Source organism: Nilaparvata lugens, chromosome 3 (assembly GCF_014356525.2).
Source record: "Nilaparvata lugens isolate BPH chromosome 3, ASM1435652v1, whole genome shotgun sequence".
NCBI classification, from domain to species: Eukaryota; Metazoa; Arthropoda; class Insecta; order Hemiptera; family Delphacidae; genus Nilaparvata; species Nilaparvata lugens.
The window spans coordinates 56,690,873-56,713,112 of record NC_052506.1 but is presented as its reverse complement, the minus strand read 5'-3'; the positions used below and the strand labels follow the sequence as shown (position 1 = coordinate 56,713,112).

Below are 22,240 nucleotides of genomic sequence, written 5' to 3'. Positions count from 1 at the left end.
ATCAACATCAATTTTTTCCATAGATTTTTGAAAAGATAAGAGAAAAAATAGAAAGAAATTGGTGGCAAACAGGTTTTTTTCAAAAATGTCACACCTTCAAGAGCGGATATCTCGAAAACTAGAGGAGATATAAAAAAGTTGTGGAATGAATATTGTTGCAAATTATGTAATTTGTTATATATGACAGTCAAGTCTTTAAGATTCATGATTTTTGAGTTTTATGCGAGAAAATGGCACCTTCAAACCACCCCCACCCTAAACAGAACTGCGGGGTCAAAAATTATTTTGCAAACATTTCCGTCTATACCCTTTTTAGAGCATTGATTGCCTGGACTACTTTGAATTATCACTATTCCCTGTTCAATTTTTAAATGATTGCTTCTTAAAAGACTTATTTATTTTTATATTTAAACTTTACAATGTAGTTCTTTGTTGTAAATCAATTTGGGATTATCCGTGACTGTTGATCTTTTAAACTGATTAAATATAGGAATAGGAGTTTTCCTCTTCCATTCGAAATAATATTGGTTTTGTAAGAAAATGACAGTTAATGAATAGGATTCTTTATTCTTTTATCTCTAATATTATTCTTACTGACTCATTAAAACGTACTAAACTGGATTCAAATTTTTTCAGAATATTTGCACATTGATAATATTGATAACTTTTCGTCTTTAATTACTTTAATTGGTCGATTAGCGTGTAATTTGTGGTATTCAGCGACGACTTTCTTCACTTTTGAGTAAAATTTTATATGATCGATCGATTTTAACAAACTCTTAACTGAAACAATTCAAATTCATCTTTTTTGTAGTACTGTTACATCAACTAAGTATTTTTCAATTGTACAATAAGATTTTGATTACCTAGAAATATTCGCTATAGTAATTTTATGCCAGTAACTTCATATGTATTTCGTGTTTATTGATTGTATATTGTGTTACGATGCTTTTCATCATAGAGAGAGCATAGGTAATTAGATGACTCGGGATAGTGCATTCTTTGCCGGGTTTTCCAAACACATATATCTCAACTCGCTATTTCAAGAAGTACTCCTAACAAGTAGCGCTACGAACTCTTTTTTTAACGTGCTGGTTTTATTACCTGCGTATTCATGCTTATTCTACGTTTTTATATTCATCAACTATAGCAATATTCTTCATTTAAATGTATTTCATGGTTTCACAAGCTATTCAATTAGCGATTGACGGTGATTTTAAACTACCCTTTTACTCTCTAACAACTGATCTTTCTCTATCACACGTACATTCTGATATTTTTTATGGATTTATTCATTTGCGATTTTGGAAATAACAGGTAGAAACCCAAATAAGTTTCCTTAACTGAACAATAAAACTGAAATACAATTCAAATTCAAAACAAGAATTTCTAAAACTAAGTGTATTATTAATGTTGAGATAAACGAATATGAAGGCTAGGATTAACTTAAAGATTGATTAGGCTAATTGATTTTTATTATGATGTGCTAGGCTTTGATAGACTCATTGTACTAAACAGCATTACAATATATAATCAAATAAACAAAATATACATAATATATTCTAACACAAATAAGTATTATTATTACTCGCAATATACGTATTGCAAGTGAAAATAAAATAGTTCACTGAGAAAAGAGGTAAAACAATAAAAAATATAATAAGAGAGGAAGCAAGAATGAAAATATAAGTATTATATTGATAAATGCCAATGGAGAAACTATGAATATTAGGGAGAAAATAGAGGGCAATAGCAGACATGTCAGAGCAGTGAGAAAATGATTGAAATTTATCTTGGAATTAATTATCAAGTAATTGAATTATTCAAATTGAAAAAGTAATTTAATCCAATAAGAAATTATTTGAATAATATAGTATTATTCGAAAATATCTTAACAAGTGAAAATTTGATTGAAAAAGTAATATAAGCGATATTAAGTTGAGTAAATTATTTTATTAAAATCGATATTTATTAAAAATTGAGATATTCTGATGAGATTATACAAGTGAACAATGATGTTTGATATTTTCAGATGCTGATCCTGTTGTACAGCGACACGAACTACGTGCTGGATGGGTTCCGGGCGGAGTACTCGATCAGCGAGTGTCCAGGCAACTGCTCGGGCCATGGCGACTGCATTGGCCACAAGTGTGTGTGCCAGGCACTCGACGAGTGGGGGGGCCGTGACTGCAGCCAGCGACTGTGTCCCGACCAGTGTCACGCGCGACTCGGCCACGGTCGCTGCCAGCTCGGCCAGTGCCACTGCAGTCGCGGCTACTCGGGTCGCAGCTGCAGTCTGCACTACGCCAACAGTCCCGGCAACAGGTCAGTCCAATCACCCCGGCTATCAATGAAGTATTGGTAGTAGTAACATAAAGCGGTCCCTAGGATAATACTTGAATTATTGCACAATATTATTACCTATAAGTTAGCGAGGTCCATGTTGTATTGGCAGTATTTGTTTAACATTGGTGTAGCTATCCTTGTCTTTCATTAGACAAAGCAGATAGCTATATCCTTTTCTAGATCGCAACGTTGCCAGATTGTTTTTAGATTATCTAAATAATAAGAGAGAGTAGGGTTGTGTTTGTTCGCATCAAAACATGCCAATTTGTGGATTGCATACCGGAAAAACGGGAATGATTTAGATCTCCAAATTTTGCACATAGATTCTAAAAATATCAATCTCTTGCACCTCGAAGCCCAAATTTCAATTTTCCTTCTAGATTTTTCAGAATTTAAGTTTGAAATTCATTCACGGGACATCAAGTTCATACGGCTTACAGTGTTCCATTGTTGTAAAATTTGTTTTTATGAGGAGGTTATAACATTGTTACAAGACTTACTATTTCAGCGGTGTCGTGGTCTAGCGGTAAAGTACTCGACTTCGGAGCGAAGGTTTCTCGATTCAAGTCCCCGATTCTTCTTTTTTTTTTGTTCTTGATTTCTTCCTTCGAAACGTATTATTATAAATTATTTTTTTAATGAAATTATTTTTAATTATGATTGACATTGGATTTCATCAGATTCAATGTGAAATTTTGCAACCAGTACAAATGAAATGGACATAGGTTTCACGTTGTATCATTGGAATTCATAAGAAAAACATGAACAGATAACAATAAAATTAGTAATAATTTATATTCTTCAGTTATGATTATGTACTATCAGACACAAATTTGGAGTGAAACGAATATTGTAGGTATTTTTTAGGGAATTGGGGAAACAAAAGGCTGCTTGATTAAAATTGTGGAGGATCTAATCGATACTAAAATTGATGTGAAAAAATCAATATGATACTGTTAGGTTTTCAAGTATTATGCCTTCTTCAGTTAATTATAATAATGAAAAAATTGGCTATCACGTATGGGATGGGAAATACATGACTGACACATCATCACGTCTGAACTACTGGACTGATTAATCTTGAAATTTGCATAAAGATTCTTAATTTACCGAGGATGGTTATTAATATGCCTATTTTAGATTCGTCAAGATTTCAGTAGGTCAAGTTTTCAATTTGTCAAGTTTTTAATCAGACCCTTGCGGAGCACGGGTTACCTGCTAGTGTAGAAATATAATGGATTGCCAAAATGTTCTTATCACAATAGTTATTTAAATCGTTCGATAAAAAATCGAACGTTCAGTTTTCTATAGTGTCGCAATGGAATGAATGGGTGATTACAAACATGTCGATCAACGATTTTTATCGTACGGACGTCGTGTAGCAGCCGTCTCTAGCCTCGACTATATACGACTGCCGTGTAGTGGTCGTGAATACAGTGGCGCATATGATTAAAGCAGCAACTTCATACACATCGAATTTCATTCGTACGTCCATCTCCCACGTTTTGCGTTTTCACCGTCATAAGAGAAGGAATTTTCTAATGTCTCAAAAAAAGACTTTACAACTTTGATATTTCATAAAAAGTTATTCAAAAAAGATATAGAACTGATTTGAACTGTCCTTCAAATCTTTCTTTAACACCTGGTCCTATCGGTTTCTTTTTCCATCCCTTTCCTTATTTTTCTTCATTAATCCCATCCTTTCATATCTACCATCTTCTACTTTACCTGATACCTTTTTCACCTTCTCAAGGATTTAAGGTTTTCCCAGTACATGGATATCTATAGTTGCAAAACCCCTTCAACCCTCCACCCTTCTTAGCACCACTTTCTTTTTATTTTGTTTCAATGTGTATTGTTGTTTTTGTTTTGCATGTATTATTTTTGTTAATCTCTGTATCAAACTTGTATGTGTGTGCGAAAATAAATTGAATTGTTTGCAGTATTGTTGTGAAGGAAAACACTTCAAATTTCCATTTTTAACAGCACGATAGTGCTAAATTGCCTCATAGCAAGTGCTAGTAGTAGTTGACCGTAGCTCATGAGCATATATTGTACTCTCGTTGTTTCTAAAAATTCGTCATTTCGACGCAAAATTAGTGTTTTCATCTTTCTTCATCTGCATATAAGAAAGCGAAATGAAACTCACTCACTCATCAACAGAACAAAAAAATTACGTGACCAAGAAGTTTAAGGTTTGATAGGTATGTTCAGTTGGCCCTCTGGGTTTTTTTTAAAAACGATGCTAGGGTTACTACTCTATGACCATTCGTCATGTTAACGACGCGACAAGTTTAGATACTTCCGTATTGTTATTGGATTCACACTAGGGATGGGTATCGAAAGGCAAAACATCGATGTTTTTTCACCTTAAACATCGATAAGTGAAAAACATCGAACAATAACCATCGATGTGTCCAAACATCGATGTTTTTAAACATCGTTGTATCACCCTACGTTTTTACGGATGATACTATGAAGACTATTATATCCATAAGCTGCGTACACATATTCGCGCTTCCAACCAGCACCGAGCACGCCCCTCCCTCGTACCGCCCTCGTACCACCATCGAACCACAGTCGCACCGCCCACGCACCCATCATGAACGTTATGGAAGATGTTAGATCTTCTCGCGTTCCCCGGTCGAACGACTCTTGCTCGCCGGTCGATCATCAATCGCCCTGCTGGAGTGACGTTCGGTTGCGGAGCAGAGCGAAAGTCTGTACGCACCTTTAGAGTGACTCAGATAGTAATCATTAATTTCCTTTTTTATGTACATGTAAAAGACAGGGACAGATGACTTCAGTTGTGATTTTTGTTCAGAACAACTACATAAATCAAAACAATCAATTCTTTCATTGTAAAATGTTGTTAATGTGTTTGAAAAAAAGGTTTTTCCAGCTCATGATAACCATTGCTTGACATAATTCCAAATAAACGTAATTTTTTCATATTAATGATATTATTTTATTAATTAAGTGATTAAAAATAAAAACTGAAAGATTGAGCAAACATAATAATTGTTCTAAGTTGTGCAGTAGCACAGATGCAATAGCACAACATAAGTTGTGCAGTAGCACAGCAATGCCTACTTCAGTTCAAACAAACACAATTTTTCCCAACATAGTGGATTATTCTTTTATGTAGAAGATTTTGATTAATTTAATCAATCACTAGTCACTAGAAAATATATTATTTTCCAATTTTTCTTTGAGACTATTTTAGAGTGATAATAGCTACCAAATAAGAGTGATGAAATTGAGCAAGTGATGACTTGAGGAAGAACTATGAGACTTTTTCAATGCAAATCGACCTCTATCATTGAAGATTTCCATAAAATATGTGCAATTTGAATAAATAATGATTTATTAATCAGAAAATTCATTTATAAAATTATTATAAACACCTTTTTAATCCAGAAAATGAAAATTTTGTAAGAGGTATTTAATAAAAATAGGATTTTTTTGTATTGGCTTATCAAAAAACATGTAATAGATGAAATGAACAATACAATGAAGTAAAATTGAGCGTTGTAAATTTAACATAACAATTTAATGTTCAAATACAAAATACTGCAGTTTGATAGATTTTTAGAGTTTCTACTGTGCCAGAGCTGTACGGCAAATTATGGAAATTCTGAAGAGAGCTGTAGCAGGAAAAGAGGGTAGCCAGCAATCCTGGATATGAGAGCTGACGTGCAGGCACCCGTCTTCTATGTTCAGAGCTGTAGTGAGAAATGCAGTATCCAGCTTCTGGATATAAGAGCGCAAAGGGTTAATCTCCTCTTCCATCCTAACTTACCTCCTCTTTGAATTGAAAATTTTCAAGAATGATGTATTATTATTTTGTGAATAATACCTTGACAAAAATGAAAATACAATTTGGAAGCTTGGAAAATATATTGAAAATTGCGATTCTGAAATTGACATGACTGAAGGATACAAAAAACCTTTTCATCTCAAGATAATCCTCTTCAAAGAAAAAAAAACCTTAATTGAATTTAAAAAAAAAAAATTAGAATTGTTTTTACTCTGTAGTTAAGAAAAACATCGGATGACCGATGACTAGGTAAAAACCATCGATAAGTGAAAAACATCGAACAGTAAACATCGATGTTAAAAACATCGATGTTTGATGTCGAAACGTCGATGTTTTTAAACATCGATGTATCGATACCCATCCCTAATTCACACATGTTCGTGAGTGGTATGAAGGAGGAACAGAGATTGAAAAAAATAGAGAGAGACAGAGTGAAGAGAGTCTGTGGCAGCAGGGTCCTGGCTGATGATTGTGAATTGTGTGGATAATAGAGAAGAAGCCTTCATCCATCTGGATTGTTCTGGAATAAAAACGTTGGGTATATTTAGAGGGATCGCTCGCCTAGAGCAGTCAGTGTGAAACAAGAAGTCAGTGATAAACAAGAAGTGAGTGATAAAAAGAATTTCAGTGGTAAAGGAACAGTGTCAGCAGTTCCCAAAGCCTGGAAGTTGCTAGTGATAATTTTATAGTGACAGTATAGTGATAATTATTTTAGTGATAATTGTATAGTGACAGTACCGTAACAGTTATCTAGTGTGGTGTTGTGATTATTATTATTGTCGTGACAGATGTATCAAGATATGAGATACAGGACGGTGATAAGGATTCGCGAGCACGTGATACGCGAATTGTGTTATACGGAGTCCTGGTATAAGATACAGACAGTGATTGTGTTGCATACTGCATTAATGAACTGTAAATATTAGAAGACTGTGTTATAAGTGATTAATCCTAATATTGGCCATCTGAATACTTGTTAGTTGTTTGAATTTATTTATTGCCTTTAGTAGAGTTAATAATTTATTATTCTAGTGAATCAATTCTTTCATCTATTTAGTTTAGAGTACAATAAAGTGCAATAATTATAACTTCAAGTGTGTTGTCAGCTCATTCTATAGTTCTAGAACCCACAAGAGCTAGTTCTGTAGGGTATGAATAAGGCGGATGTCAGATTAAGTAGCACTGGCCTCTGAAGCCTACACTGGAAGGTATTGTAGAAAAATATGCAATACTAAACGTACTTTTGCGAAATTACAGCTCTTGATGACTGAGCGTAACCACGAATGCCTGAATACCTGGAAATCTAGGGTTAAATTATTGAAAATGACCCTTTTCACTGGAATCGAAGCATATGTGGATGTCAGTTAGATAGTGTTGTTGTATACAATTTCCAGTTTTCTGCTAATTCCGCCAAATCCAGTGATTGTACAGAAATATTCGCTCCCGCCTTCTTCTTAGACCATGAAATATTCTGAATAAGATGAGATCATTCTGAACTCTCTATCTTCAATGAATGCTGAGTTACAATTCCTCAAAAATGAGTAACATTTTAAGAAATAGTAATAGAAATAGTTTTGATGAATTTCAGTCCTTCATGAATAATATTGTTACCATTCAGATTTATAATTTGTGCTCTATAATCAAAGAACAGATAGAGCGCTCTCCATTACATAATAATATAGATTTCCAGGTGCAGCTGATAAAAATGAACCTTTTATTTTGAAAAACAACACAATTTTCAGCTTCAACCATCATCACCAACTTCATTGTCCTCGCATTGAGATTTCGAACTTTTGAACGATAACAATCGGGAGATATTGTTAACCAAAACTAAAATTCATCAGAATTGATAATTTCTTGAAATGTCATTCATCTTTGAAAAATTCAACGCAGTACTCATTGAAGATAGAGTGTTCCAAATGATCTCATTCCATTCAGAATTCTATTATCTGAAAAAGGCAAAAGCAACTTTCCTATCTAATTACTAAATTTGTCAGAATAAGCAAAAAACTAGAAAATAACCGAACAAGAAATAAAGTTATAATCAGAACAAGAAAATAAACCGCATTACAAAGATTACAGACCACTCTGTATCTAGCAAAAGAGCATTTTGCATGAAAAGATTGGTTCTAGACATCTCTTTTAAATCCAAATAATATATAATAAATGAATAATCACTATATTATTCATTGCAAGCACGCCCCCTTTTTCATGTCTATAGTGGCTGTATTAACAAAGCAGAACGTTGTTCAAAAGTTTATTGCAGGGGGGTGAAGGTATATACTCGACATGAAGAGGGTAAAATACTAAGGTAAGTCTTGACAAAGCTACAGAGTGTCACCCCAGGGCGAAGTGTTGGACAGGAATGGAAGACAGCTGATTTTATTAGAGAAAAATAAGAAAGTAGTGTAGCTATCAGATGTGTTGCCATAGCAACAGATTTATGTTTTATTTGTTGTGTAAAATTCATGGAATACTATAAATTGCCGACACTACTGTTCGTGTATTGTTCTTGAGAAGAAGCTTTCCAGTACAACATACTATCAATAAATGGTTGAGACAATAATTGATAATGAACACCTCATTGTATTGGTAGAAGCACGGCCCGTTCTTTGGGATAAAACCTTGGATGTATACAGGGATAGAATTGTCACAAAAAATACATGGATGGAAGTGTGTAAGGAACTTAACAGCAAATTCGAAGAGTTGGAGGATAACGAAAAAACTCATTATGGTGAGTGCTCAAATAATATTTTATTATATCAAACTACCGTAAAAATTCTTCATAATGGAACTTTGTGAAAATTACTCATCTTTGCAATATTCTTAGCATTTTCTACACAACACCTTCTCCAAAAAAGTTGATTTCCTTTGGGAAAACCAAGAATAGACTATTAAATTTTGTTCAGCTGCCACCAAACAGATCCAACGTTTGTTAGGAAGTAATCACTCAAAATATTTCTGGAGGAGTTGGCTTCGAGTCCTCCTCTTGCCATATTATCCCGAGGTAAATCTTCAAGGCCGATAATTGTCGTTGTGTCCTCAGGTAAATAGCCGTCCCTATCGCGGACAAAGTTGTGGAGTAATACAGAAGCTTTGACAATTTCCACTGCAAATTCTGGTTCTACATTGAGGGGTCTATGGAAGATCCGCCACTTATTAGTCAAAATTCCAAATCCACACTCCACATATCTTCGAGCTCTGCACAGTCTATAGTTGAAAATCATTTTCTTCAATGTTAGGTGTGATCCACCAAACGGTCTCATTAAATGTTTGTTCGTCACCGACGAAGAAATATGGCATTTTTGGACTCTCACTTCCGAGGAGACACATCTCATAGGGTAGTTCCAATTTTTTAGATTCGATGGATTTCCACAGGGTCGACTCTTTGAAAATTGACGAATCGCATTCCTTGCCATAGCTTCCCACATTAACATAAACAAACTCATAGTTCGAGTCCTCAACTGCCAATAAGACTACAGAATAATATTCTTTGTAATTGTAAAACATAGATCCACTATGCATTGGTCGAATAATGCGAATATGCTTCCCATCTACGGCGCCAAGACAGTGAGGAAACTGTGCACGCTTTTCAAACCCCAATGCTATAGCTTTCCACTTTTCTTTAGTAAGTTCAGGCATAGATTCTTTCCTCATAACTGTCAAAATAGCTTTGCTCACCTCTTCTACAATGGATCGTATTGTTGAGACACCCATTCTATACGAGTAATGGAGATCAGTAAATGTGGATCCACTTGCGAAATACCTGAAAATGTGCAAGTCTTCGTTACTTATAATTAAATTATGATTTAGAGATTTATTTTTTTATCACGCCCACACTTATTCATATATTTCGTCTTCTATCTACTCTGAACTCCATCAAACCTTGAGAAAATAATGAGAATATAACAAAAATTTAACCCATTACCAGCACAAGGTTAAGTTGTGGTCTAGAGAGAATTGATGAAAAATTGTGAAAAAAAGCGTGGGTTAAATCTAAAAACTCACTGTGTATGAAACATGATCAATACTGTAATGAAGTGTGAAAACATACTTAAAACACCTACTCATTCCTATTATATATTTTTTATTTTCACAGTTAAAGAAGTAACTAGGAGATGGACAAATCTTCGCGATGTATTCTCAAGATCCATGAAAAAAGTAAAAAGTAACAAGAAAAGCGGTGCAGGTGCAGTGAAAGTGAAGAAATACGTGTTCAACGACCAAATGAAATTCTTGCTGAAATGCTACGAATCAAGAAGTACAGCTGACAGTTTAGATAACACCGAAAATCCAGAGGCATCCAACGAGGAACTCGACGAAGAGGTCACTGAATTCATAGAACATAGAACTGAGAGGATAGCTAATAATAAAAGAAGAAAGATTGATGAACTGGAACTCCAAATGTTGAATGCTCTCCAGCAGCCGGAACAGGATCCAGACAGCAACAAGTCATTCCTGTTCAGCCTTTTGCCGTACATGAATACGTTCAACCAAAGCGGAAACACTGGAGTTCCAAATGAACGTCCTACAAATAATTTTAAAAATAACTGAAAGGAAGAGGAATGCTCAACCTCAACCAGTTCCGCCCCACACACAACAATATTATATACCTCACACTCAACCCAACCACCCTCCGCCTTCTTTCACTCCTACCATTTAACCACCTTCTCAGATCTAACACACACACTGCTTTCACACAACCACCTACCACACAACAAACTCCTTCCCAGGCGTCTCAGTCACGACCTCAAATTACATTCTCTGGATTCCTCACTCAATCACATAGTTCAAATTCATTCGACAGTCTTGACCATTCAGCAATGGACAATAACTCAGGAGTTTTTTCACCCACAGTTTGGTCTGACTCCTCTGGAAACATAGATTATTCATCCTACTGATTGATTCCAGTGTCATCAAGTCTGTCATGTCAAAAAATAGTATAATAAAAATAGATTGTTGTTTTCTAGTTCTGAACTTATATCTTTTATAATAATCGAATCTAATCTGCGTTGTTGAATTACATTAATTACCATAATAATTTGTAATAATAAAAGAGATTACAAGTGAGATAATTTGTTTTTTTTTTTGTTCAATATATTCAATGAATATAATTATTGATCAATGTCAACAAATAGCGGGCATACAGGCTACTGCAGTTTAAGTTGACTACATTATATTATTTCATTATAATTATTGTTGGGAATGCGCTGTACAAATATTTGTGTTAGAAATGTTGTATTCACCACTCACATTTGTTTTTATAATTTATTGACGTTTGCCATATCTGTAATTGTACAGCTTTCTATGCAATAAAAACATTTATTTATTTTACATCACCCACTCCCATTACGGACTAGTTTAAAAGCCTTCAAGCCAGAGCATGTTTTTTTGTGCCCTAAATATATTAATATGATTTTAATAGTTATAAAAACAGAATGAAGATCTAATAAAAGTTTTGATTACCTCAATGCTACAGCAAGTCTTTCCACTGACGTTATGCTGTTCCTCATTTTAGAGTTTTGGTGTCTAATCGCACCTCGCAACTTCTCATGTAATTCATCGAAGCTTGCTTTTGACATTCTAAAATAATTGAAAACTTGTCTTCGTCACTTCGAAGTTGCTCGTAAAGCGTGTGGAAAATCCCAGAATCTGTTCTTCTTTGATTAATAGGATGAACCCATTGACTTCTAATTTTATGCCTTCGTTTCCGCCGACGATGCAACAACCACATAGCTACAACACGAGCCTTGAAAGGGTTCATGCTGACTGAAGCAACTGATGAACTAAAGCGAATCCTTAGAGTACATCATCCAAACCTAACATACAGAGTACCGACCCGGTAGCGGCAATAGCATCTGATTGCGACCAAGAATCGATCAACTGATTGTGTACCGGAAAGATTCTTCTCACATCGTAAAATGAATGAGAATTTTTACATTATAAAATGAAATAAAAGGTTAAAAAAATCAGGTTTTTGCATTTGAATGACAATATTATGTTGATGCTATTCGAAATGTCCAATCAGTGCTCAGTAACCATCATCATAAAATATGTTACATTCAAAGAACTGATTTAATGGAAAAGTTAAGTGCGCATGTTCATTGCGGTGCTCTCTTGAGATCAGATGGCCTTGTATCATTAAAGTTGGTTTTTTGAATTGACATAATGATCACTCTACTCGGAAGTTCGTACGAACTTTGATCACATGCGCCACTGTATTCACGACCACTGAACGACCACTACACGATGTCGTGCTTAGTCGAGACAAGAGACGACCACTACACGACGTCCGTCACTACCTCCGTTTACGGAGGTAGTGCGTCCGTACGATAAAAATCGTTGATCGATGTGTTTGTAATCACCCATTTATTTCATTGCGCTACCATTGGAATTTGGTCGTTCGATTTTTTATCGAACGACCAAAATCGATGTGTGTGTAGCTAGCCTAACTATGAATTTGAATATGAATGCAAACTGTGTAAACATGGAAAATGAGGAACAGGAGATAAAAACACTGGAAAGAGTACAAACTATGAAATACTTAGGAATATTAGTTTACCAGCACCTTAAGTTGGACAAATCCCCATCGAATATTTATGCTCGAACTTGAAGTATTTGATCCATATCTTCTACAAAATAAATGGAATAAGAAATATAGATATTACTAGTAAAATTTATTTCGCATATGCACATTCATTATTCCAATATATTATAGAGGTGTGTGGGTGCTGCTTTCGATTCTCATGTAAAAAAAAACTTTTTATCTTACCAAAGCACATGATAAGAGCGGCCCTGGGAAGACCTCGAATTCACTTAAGTAGAGATATTTTCCTAGAATTAAAGGTATCAACTTTAAGACAGACTTATATTAAAAGTGTAATTCTGTACTTGAATAAACATAACAATTTATTTACCACTCACCCAACTCCCTACAACATTCAAGCAAATAACACAAATGAGATCAGCGGGCTCGCTTCGCTCGCCTGCGTTTTTTCGTTTGAGCATGCTCCATTCCATCAAGAAAATCGAAGTACTTCCTCGCTCGATTTAATCACCGATTAATTTCAATTATTTAGTGCAGGGTGGAAAACTTCGCTAGGATATTATGAGAATTATTGTACTCCAGTCTAGCCTTTAAAATTTTCCCACCTCAGCTAAACCTGTGTACTGAATTTTTGAATATATTTCCATCAATTGTAGAAAAAGGTGAGAAAACGCAGATTTTGTGGCGTATCTTTTACGTTATTTCAAATTCATTCTAACACATTATTACACCCTAGCTGAGCTTCTGTAGTAAATTTTAACAATTTCTGTTCATTTGTTCTCGTTAAATCTGAGAAAAAGCAAAAAAAACGCAGATTTTGGGCGTATCTTTGGCGTTATTTTAAATTCCTTCTAATACAACATTATTACACCCTAGCTGAGCTTCTGTACTAAATTTGAACATTTTCTGTTCATTTGTTCTCGATAAAGCTGAGAAAACGCTAAAAAAAACGCAGATTTTGGGCGTATCTTTGTAAATTTTTCCAAATCCGGTAGATTTTTAGTTCTGCGAGTGAGTCAGTCAGTGAGTGCCATTTCTCTTTTATATATAATATAGATATATTATACTTATTATTTTATTATAGGCTACTTCTTGTACTGTTACTTCCCCACATACAGATCCGTCTATGTGGGGAAAATATTCACAAATTTGTTTTTAGATATGTTGTCTATAAATGTATCTTGTATTGTGAATTGAATTGAATAAATACAAAAATATTTCGACTAAGCTGGATGTGATGGAGTACATCCTGAGATCTTGAGAAGAGCAACAAAAGCAGATTTTTAGCATGTAGCCCTTAGAGGGTCTGTAGTTTTTTAACCTTGTAAGTATTTCTCTGCAGTGAGTTCGCAGAACATAATTCATCAAATTGTAATATTATCAGGGAGGTTCCCTTTGTACACCTAGTTGTTTGGTTCCTTCAATGTTTCTTAGCATTACACTATTTCAAAATGTTAAGGTTGCAAAGTTCAAACTTTCCAGTAATGTTAAGACAAATACACCCTTTTTTGACGTTTTGATTGTGTGATTGCAGATGGCACTGGTTATACGAGGGAGGAATGTCTCCCCGAGCTGCGCACTCAGCAATTTACTCTTCAGAGACTGATTCTCTCTATATTTTTGGAGGTTATGATCTCAATCACGTTTTAGGTGATCTAGTAGTATTTCGTTTCAACACTAGCAGTTGGGAGGACGAGCATGGCACACCAATGGGTGAGAATTGTTTTACTCATAAACTTAGTCAATCCATTGTAAATTGGTATTAAACCATTGACAGATTAATTTACTCCGTTAAGCTCAAACAATCGATTGATTCTACAAGTAAAACGAAAATAATAAACTGATTGTTGACACTGTTCACTTGAATTTCCAAGTTGTGGGATTATTATTTTTTGTAGGTTGATAACTTTTGGGTTCTGTTGAGTGAAATTTATCATTTTCCGTATTTATTTATTTATTTACTCTTATGGCTTTTATCGGCAGAGAGATCCTTTCGGATGTTCTGCCTTGCCGTATTACCCAATGTCATTTCCTATCAACACTCAAGTTACAGGTTATGTATTGGGTTCTTCATTTTTAATGAGTCCATTTTCACAATATTAAGGTGTTAATATCTATCCATCTGATTACATCAATTTCAATTTGGTATTGCGGCGTATGAGAGTTCAGCCGACTACGCTAAATATAATTTGAATTTCCGAATTCAAAAATCTCTCCTGTCTCCGGTTTTGGAGCAAAACCCACCAAGATATGTAGCTCCATTCATCATCATCATCATCATCATCATTCTTCACATTACCCACGCACTTGCCTGAACTCGTTAAAACATTCTGTTTGCAGAGCTCTAGATCAATATTGCATATTATTGCAAATCCATTTTCATTCATTTACAAATGTATTTATAAAATCTCTTGTTCTTCAATGTAGCATTCATATTTGCCTTTATTAATAGATTCATAGTTGATGATAACGGAAAACTTGCTTGATCCTAGCTACTATTCTGAAAAAATCCTCAGTGCCCACTTCTTGGACTCATGGTGTATTTTTTCTTTGTATCTTCCACTTGGTATCTCATAAAATCATTGTAACTGATTAGTCCAGTCACTATAAACATTGGTGCTTGCAATCTATATTGTAGTTCTGATTTTTAATATGTTATTTGCATACATAGAGAAGTTCAGAACCAATTTCATGCAAAATTTCCTTGTGCTAGATACAGAGTGGCCCAAAAATCACGTATTTTCGGTTCATGTTTCAGTTATCAGCCATTTTTGCCAAATCCAGTAATCGGACAGAAGAATTTGCTGTCGCCTTTTTTAGATTATATAACTTTAAAGTTTAGAATATAGAAATTGGCCACTTTTTTGTGTAGTGGAGTATGGGCTTATGTACACTCAACTATGAATTTTCACTTTTTCGACCGAATTTGACTTATGATGCATGATTTTAACGGTGTACACACGTACGTTTGCCTCGGGTGAGCATACGTGTATGGGCTTGCATTCGCACGTGTGGACACTGTTCGCTGAGGCATGTGGGCGAACCGGAACCTTGTCGGTATTTTGGCGTGCTCAAAGGCGCCTCGGGCGAGCATTGAATGTACGTGTGGACGCGATTTTGCCATACGGGTGAGGCAAAACGTAAACATTGAAGGCGTCATAACCTAATTCCAATGAATTGGGTTAATGAATGACAAATCAAATTGTGATCCAATAACTAATTGTAAATTGTAGGATTTTTGTAATTTTGTAGGATATGTGGATTGTCAAATATTTAAATAGAAACATGCATGGAGTATATAATTCGTATCATGATTAACAAATTTAGAACTGCATAATTTAAGTGAAAAAAGCTTCTCTACAGGGTTCTTAAAAGAAAGTATAGCTCAAATATTATTTTACTGTGACTATCAAATCATCTTGTGTTTGTTTCATGTTATCAATCAGAGTTGTTAATTAAAATTGTAATCTTCAATATGATATTATACGTTTTAGATAGCTATAGAGGCTATCTATAGAGAGATTTATTCAAACTTTGAACTAGTATTCCCTTGAAGGTAAATCTTGAAGCTAATCTTTTGGAGAATCTTGTTTTGTCATGTGTATAAGCAGAGTTAGTTTAAAATTGGCAGCAATTTAGTATTTGATTCAATTTATGGCTAATTTCCTTAAAGAAGACTGTCAATTTTGTGAGACAGTGTTAAGTGCTTTGATTAGGTCATCAAAACTTCTGGAATTATTGTAGAATTTTTCTTTTTTTGAGATTTTGAATAGATATTGGAAACCAACAAATGAATCGCCTAATGCCAAGAATCTCAAAGTTAGAGCCAATCGTTCTTGTGGAGTTATTGCTTCCCTCATGATGATATCATTTTTTGTTTAGATAACTAGTTGAATTAGATTCAGTATATTAACAACATAATGTTTTGACAACCTAAGAAAGATTGAATTGTCAATATTATGTCATGTAGCAATTTATTTCCTTACTTCAACCTACAATCGTTCAACCCACCAACATCGTTTGTCAAGTTTTATTTTTGATTTTATTATATAAGTCATTGAAATAAAATGTTACTGCTGCAATTTGTGATAACTATCTTCAATGATGGAATGACGCCATTGTTGTCATGTTGTGGAAAATCTACATCTACCATGTCTTCGTGTCGTCTGCAAATCAGATAGCTTTTTGAATGCTGAGGCATACGTGGATCGCGTCCACAAGGACGTACAGTGAATGTTGAGGCATATGTACATACGATTGTTCGCGCGAATCTGTACGTACGTGTGTACAAGGCTTTTGGACCGCCTTGATGAGTCGAGAACAATGAAGTGTAGTACGATGAGATCTGAGCATTGTGTCAAAAGTTATAAGTTTTTGAAATTTTGATTCTTGAGGTGTCCTTATGCGCGCCTCTTCACTAGGAAATACTGATATGAATTGCATCTGACGGGTGGTTTTCATAGAACATAATCTCATGAACTTATTTCATTGTTCGAAATATCAATGTGAGGACAATGTACTTTGTCAGTACAAAATACTGATGATAATAATAATAAGATAGAGGTAATTGTCGGTGACATCAACTGTGATATTCTCAATGAACAAACTAGCAGCCTAAGCAACAGGTATCTTGACGTGCTTTATGAAGCCGGCTTTGCTTGCTGCATTGATTCTCCAACTAGGGAAACTCCTTTTTCTTCTTCATGTATAGATCATTCATTTGTTAGACACCCAGATACTAATTCTCTTTTTCCAGCAGTATTTAAATCCGATATCACGGATCACTACGCAATAGGCATCACCATAAAGCATAATAAATATAACAATAGCTCTCATATTCAAAACAACAAATTCAAGAAAATTGATAATGAAAAATTCTTCAAACTTCTGGCCGAACAGTCATGGGATGAAGTAATCTCTTCACAGGATCCTAATTTTTGTGCTGAGAAGTTCATGGAGCTTATAGCTCTGCTCCATCAGACCTGCTCTACAACTATAAATAGATGTAATAATAGTAATAAATTCAAAAAATTAAAGCCATGGATCACAAATGGGCTTATCAGATCCATAGAAAAAAGAAATAGATTAAGCAGATTAATTAAAAGTCAGCCCTTCAACCCCAATCTCATTCAGCAATATAATGAGTATCGCAGTATGTTGAGTAAATTGTTTAAAAAAACCAAAAAAGAATATTTCAAAAGGAACTATTAGATTCAAAAAATAACCCCAAAATTTTTGGAAAACAATAAACGAGATATCAGGGTCTAGCAACAAAACTGCTTCTTTTCCTATTCATGATTACACAAAATGTAACAATAGCGACAACAATCCCAAGTCTGCGGTAGATATAGCAAATGAATTCAACGTTTACTTTTCTAATGTTGGAGCCAGGCTAGCTGATGAGATTAAGCAAAGAAACCAGAGACTTAGAGCTCCAGTCCGCCCTGTCTGTCCTCCTGTCCAGCAATTCACCTTAAGAGAAGTGTCAGAGCAGGAGGTTAGACAGTGTGTGGCGGAAATGCACGGAGGTTCTGCTCCTGGCTGCGATGATGTATCGGGTTATTTGTTGAAAAATGGCATAGATTTTATTACTATTCCACTTTGTCATATTATTAACTGTAGTTTCAATTCAGGTATTTTCCCCAATATTTTCAAATTGGCTAAGGTTATTCCTCTATACAAGTCAGGTGATAAGGGAGATAAAAATAATTACCGTCCAATATCTTTACTGAGTGTATTTTCAAAAGTTATTGAAAAATGCTACAAAAACCAACTGTCTCAATATTTAAAAATGAACAAATTATTATCTGATTGCCAGTTCGGATTCAGGAACGACTGCAACTCTTCCAACTGCTTCTATCAACTAAGTGACTACTTGAGAAAAGGCATTAATAATAACAAATATATTCTTTTGCTGTTTGTTGACCTGGCAAAGGCTTTCGATTCTATCGATCGCGCAATATTGCTTAATAAATTGAAAAATATTGGGATAATTGGCGCTTCTCATGAAGCTACTTGTCGGGTCGCAAACAAATAGTAAACATAAATAGTCCATTCAGTTATAGTAACAATAGTGGTAACAATGAAATTAATAGCAATAATATAAATAACAACAATACAAATTCTGTCAATAGTGAGGTGCGAAGTATCGATTTTGGGGTTGTCGAAGGAAGCACACTTGGGCCAATCTTATTCCTTATATACATCAATGACATTATCAAATCTGATATATCGGGTAGAATGCTACTGTTTGCTGATGACACTGCAGTCTATTTTGAGGCAGACAGCTGGATGGAAGTCTACGAGAAGGCATCCAGAGACTTAATTACACTCAAAAATTGGTTTGACGACAACATTCTTAGTATGAATGCGAAGAAGACCAAAATTCTTCCAATATTCCTTCATAAAAACCGTGCCCCTCCGGATAATTTACTGCTAAAACTACATTCTTGTGGTCAGGTGTGTGATGATAACTGTGATTGCCAGGTGATTGAATGAATTAGATTAGATACAGGTGAATTTCTGGGCGCCTAGACGTCTTTGGGTGCTCTCGTGGCAGATTCCGCAGCACTCTGAAGGGCTTAATTTAGGATAGATATTTGTAGCCAGGTTTCCGTATGACATTTTTCTTTCTCTCTTTTTTATGACTCTTTTTTTTCTTCTCAGTGCCCACATGATTCTTTGTTATTTCTGTATTGCATGGTTTGTACCCATGTAAAATATTTTAAGTGCATATTTTCCCACCTCCCATATTTTATCTTGGAAAGTAATTTCGGCAATAGATAGGATAAGATAGATTCAGGATAGATGGGAATCCTAGCTATAAGATAGGATTTTTTAAAAATAAAAAACACATATTTCTCTTGTTAAGATGCTTTTTTTGTTATATAATTTATTTTGTTCTTATTTTATTTTACTCTTGTTTTATTCTCAGCTTGATGTTTATTTTAAATCTAATTTTTTGAATGTAGAATGTTGTAATGTTTCAAGGAGACATATAAGGGTTTAACCTGTTGTCTCCATGTATGTATGTATTTATGTAAATAAATAAATAAATAAACTACTGAATCGGTCAACGAGTTCAAATACCTGGGTATAATCATTGATAATAATTTATTTTGGCATCCACACATTTTCTACTTGAAAAAAAAATTACGGAAATTGATTTTTGTTTTTTCAAAACTGAAGGGCATTCTTAACACGAAGGAATTGAGGACAGTGTATCACGCACTTGTGCAGTCAATCCTTACATATGGAATTATTGTCTGGGGTGGTGCGTGTAATACTAAGATTGCAGAACTTTCAGTGACTCAGAAAGCTATTATCAAAGCCGGAAAGAACATATTCTTCCGAACGTTTATTTGTTTATTTTAATGTTCTAACTATTAAGAAGCTTTATGTTAAATTTGTCTTAATGTATGCGTTCAAGAATAAAATGAACTTAAATATTCCAGCACAACAAGAACATAGGACTAGAAGCGGACTTCTTCTGCATCCCAATTTAGAGAGAAATTCGCGAGCTGTTTGCGACAGAAATGTCTCTTATGTAATTAATATGATTCTACGGAATGCTCCCCCCCCCCCCCATATAAGTCATCCTGGTTCTTGTACTGTACTAAAATACAAGAAAGTGCTACATGAATGGTTGGCATCTTTAAATGACTATCAGTGTGGTAGATTGATCAAATCAATGTATGTGTAACGCCTTGGAATTTATTCACTCATGTGTGTGCGTAGTGTGTGTGTGTGTGTGTGTGTGTGTGTGTGTGTGTGTGTGTGTGTGTGTGTGTGTGTTTCCCTTCCCGTGCGAATGTTGATAGTTGAGCTCGAATATTAAAATTAAATAAGTATTTTTATCTTTTATTTAAATAGTTTTGATATTGTATTATTCAATACTATTAAATATTGGTAGCTATCTATAATAGTAATATTACTTCTCTGTATCATAGATAAGTTATCTGTGTAAATTGAATTTCAATATACTTATGCGACCTCTTACTCACGAACAGACCGACAGGTCCCACTAGTGCAGGTCCATGTGAGTACAGTTTCTATTATTTTGTGAAATAGTTTAAACATAGATATGATTTTATTTAAATTTAGTACATTTACATATGTTTTATAAGTCTTTTTTTGTGAAACAATAAAAATTCAATTCAATTCAATGTAGTTGTTGATGATGGTTGAAGTTGAAAATTAGGTGTTTTTCACAATAAAAGGTGCATTGGTGTCAGGTGCACCTGGAAATCTATATGAGATAGAGTGCTCTATCTAATCTCAGATTGTAGAGCACAAAATACGCCTAGAGGGATTTTGAATCATACATCTAAATGGTAACAATCGGAAGATTGATCAAAAACTAAAATCTATCAGAATTAATTTTTTCTTTAAATTCGACTCATATTTTGAAAAATCATAACTAGGTACTCATTGGAGATATAGGGTTCCGAAATAATCTAAAAAAAGGCGAGAGCAATTTTTTCTGTCCGATTACTGGATTTAGCAAGAATAGCTGGTAAATGAAACATGAACCGAAAAAACGAGGTTTTTGGCCACTTTGTATCTAGCACAAGGAAATTTTGCATGATGAAATTGTTTCTGAAATTCTCTCATGTATCCAAATAACATATTAAAAAATCAGAACTTCAATATGAAATTGGGATGAAAAGAAGTTTTGGACTGTAGTCTGTTTCTTTGTCCTTAAGTTGATTATAAATGATAAATAAATATAGATTGCAAGCACACTCCTTTTTATGTCTATATTTACTGTATGGGAATTTGATCGAATCTGCTATTAAACAAATTAATCAATTGTAATTTTTCAATTTTTTCGGCTAATAAACTAATTTATTCTTATTTTGTTCACAGCTGGTGTTTCAAAATCGTCGGGTCTTCTAGACTCGCAAGTTCTAAGTCGAGTTATAGCACTGGCAAAGGCTGAAAATGTGAAAGAACAGTATGGCCTCAGACAAAAGACCTTCTTAAATAATGTGTTTTTCTCATTACCCATCAACAACTCTGTCAATCTCCATTATCCTTCAGTAAGTATTTATAATGATTTGTAATTATAATTCTAGGGACTAACGAGCAACCTTTACTCCTGAGGACAAAATTTGTCAAATATATTATCAATCTATTCCTTCATCATGATCCTCAGCTTCAAGAAGATAGCTCAAACTTAACCAAACCACGGTTCCTGTTTCCATTATAGACATCGGACCTTAGACGTTTAGAGATAATAGAGATACTACCCATGTTTTCTAAAGGTGGTTACTTGTATGATGGAAAAATTGTAGTCACCATGAAGTTAAGTAGTCAGTTCTCTCCCTAGTGCTGTAGCATTCTTTCCCAGAAAGTAAAGTAGGGCTTCAGAGATAGGTTTATAAATAAAATAATTATATGAGTCTATTCATGTAGTTTTAGCACTTTTGAGTTGTTAAAATAAATTATTATGGAATGTTATGAATGACGTTAAAACTGTTGAAATGTTTAACATTTGAAGAAATGAATAAGGCTAGATTGCTATT

General features: G+C 34.4%; 1 protein-coding gene across 2 annotated transcripts in view; it reads left to right on the top strand.

The window, feature by feature from the left end:
- The window catches only part of LOC111057596 (multiple epidermal growth factor-like domains protein 8), a 181,373-nt gene that overhangs the window by 22,672 nt on the left and 136,461 nt on the right, over positions 1-22,240 (top strand). For both annotated transcript variants that reach the window (XM_039424112.1, XM_039424113.1), the window contains exons 4-6: positions 2,033-2,325; positions 14,248-14,426; positions 21,582-21,754. In XM_039424112.1, the coding sequence (XP_039280046.1) occupies positions 2,033-2,325; positions 14,248-14,426; positions 21,582-21,754 (645 nt within the window). The remainder of the gene's footprint in view (positions 1-2,032; positions 2,326-14,247; positions 14,427-21,581; positions 21,755-22,240) is intronic.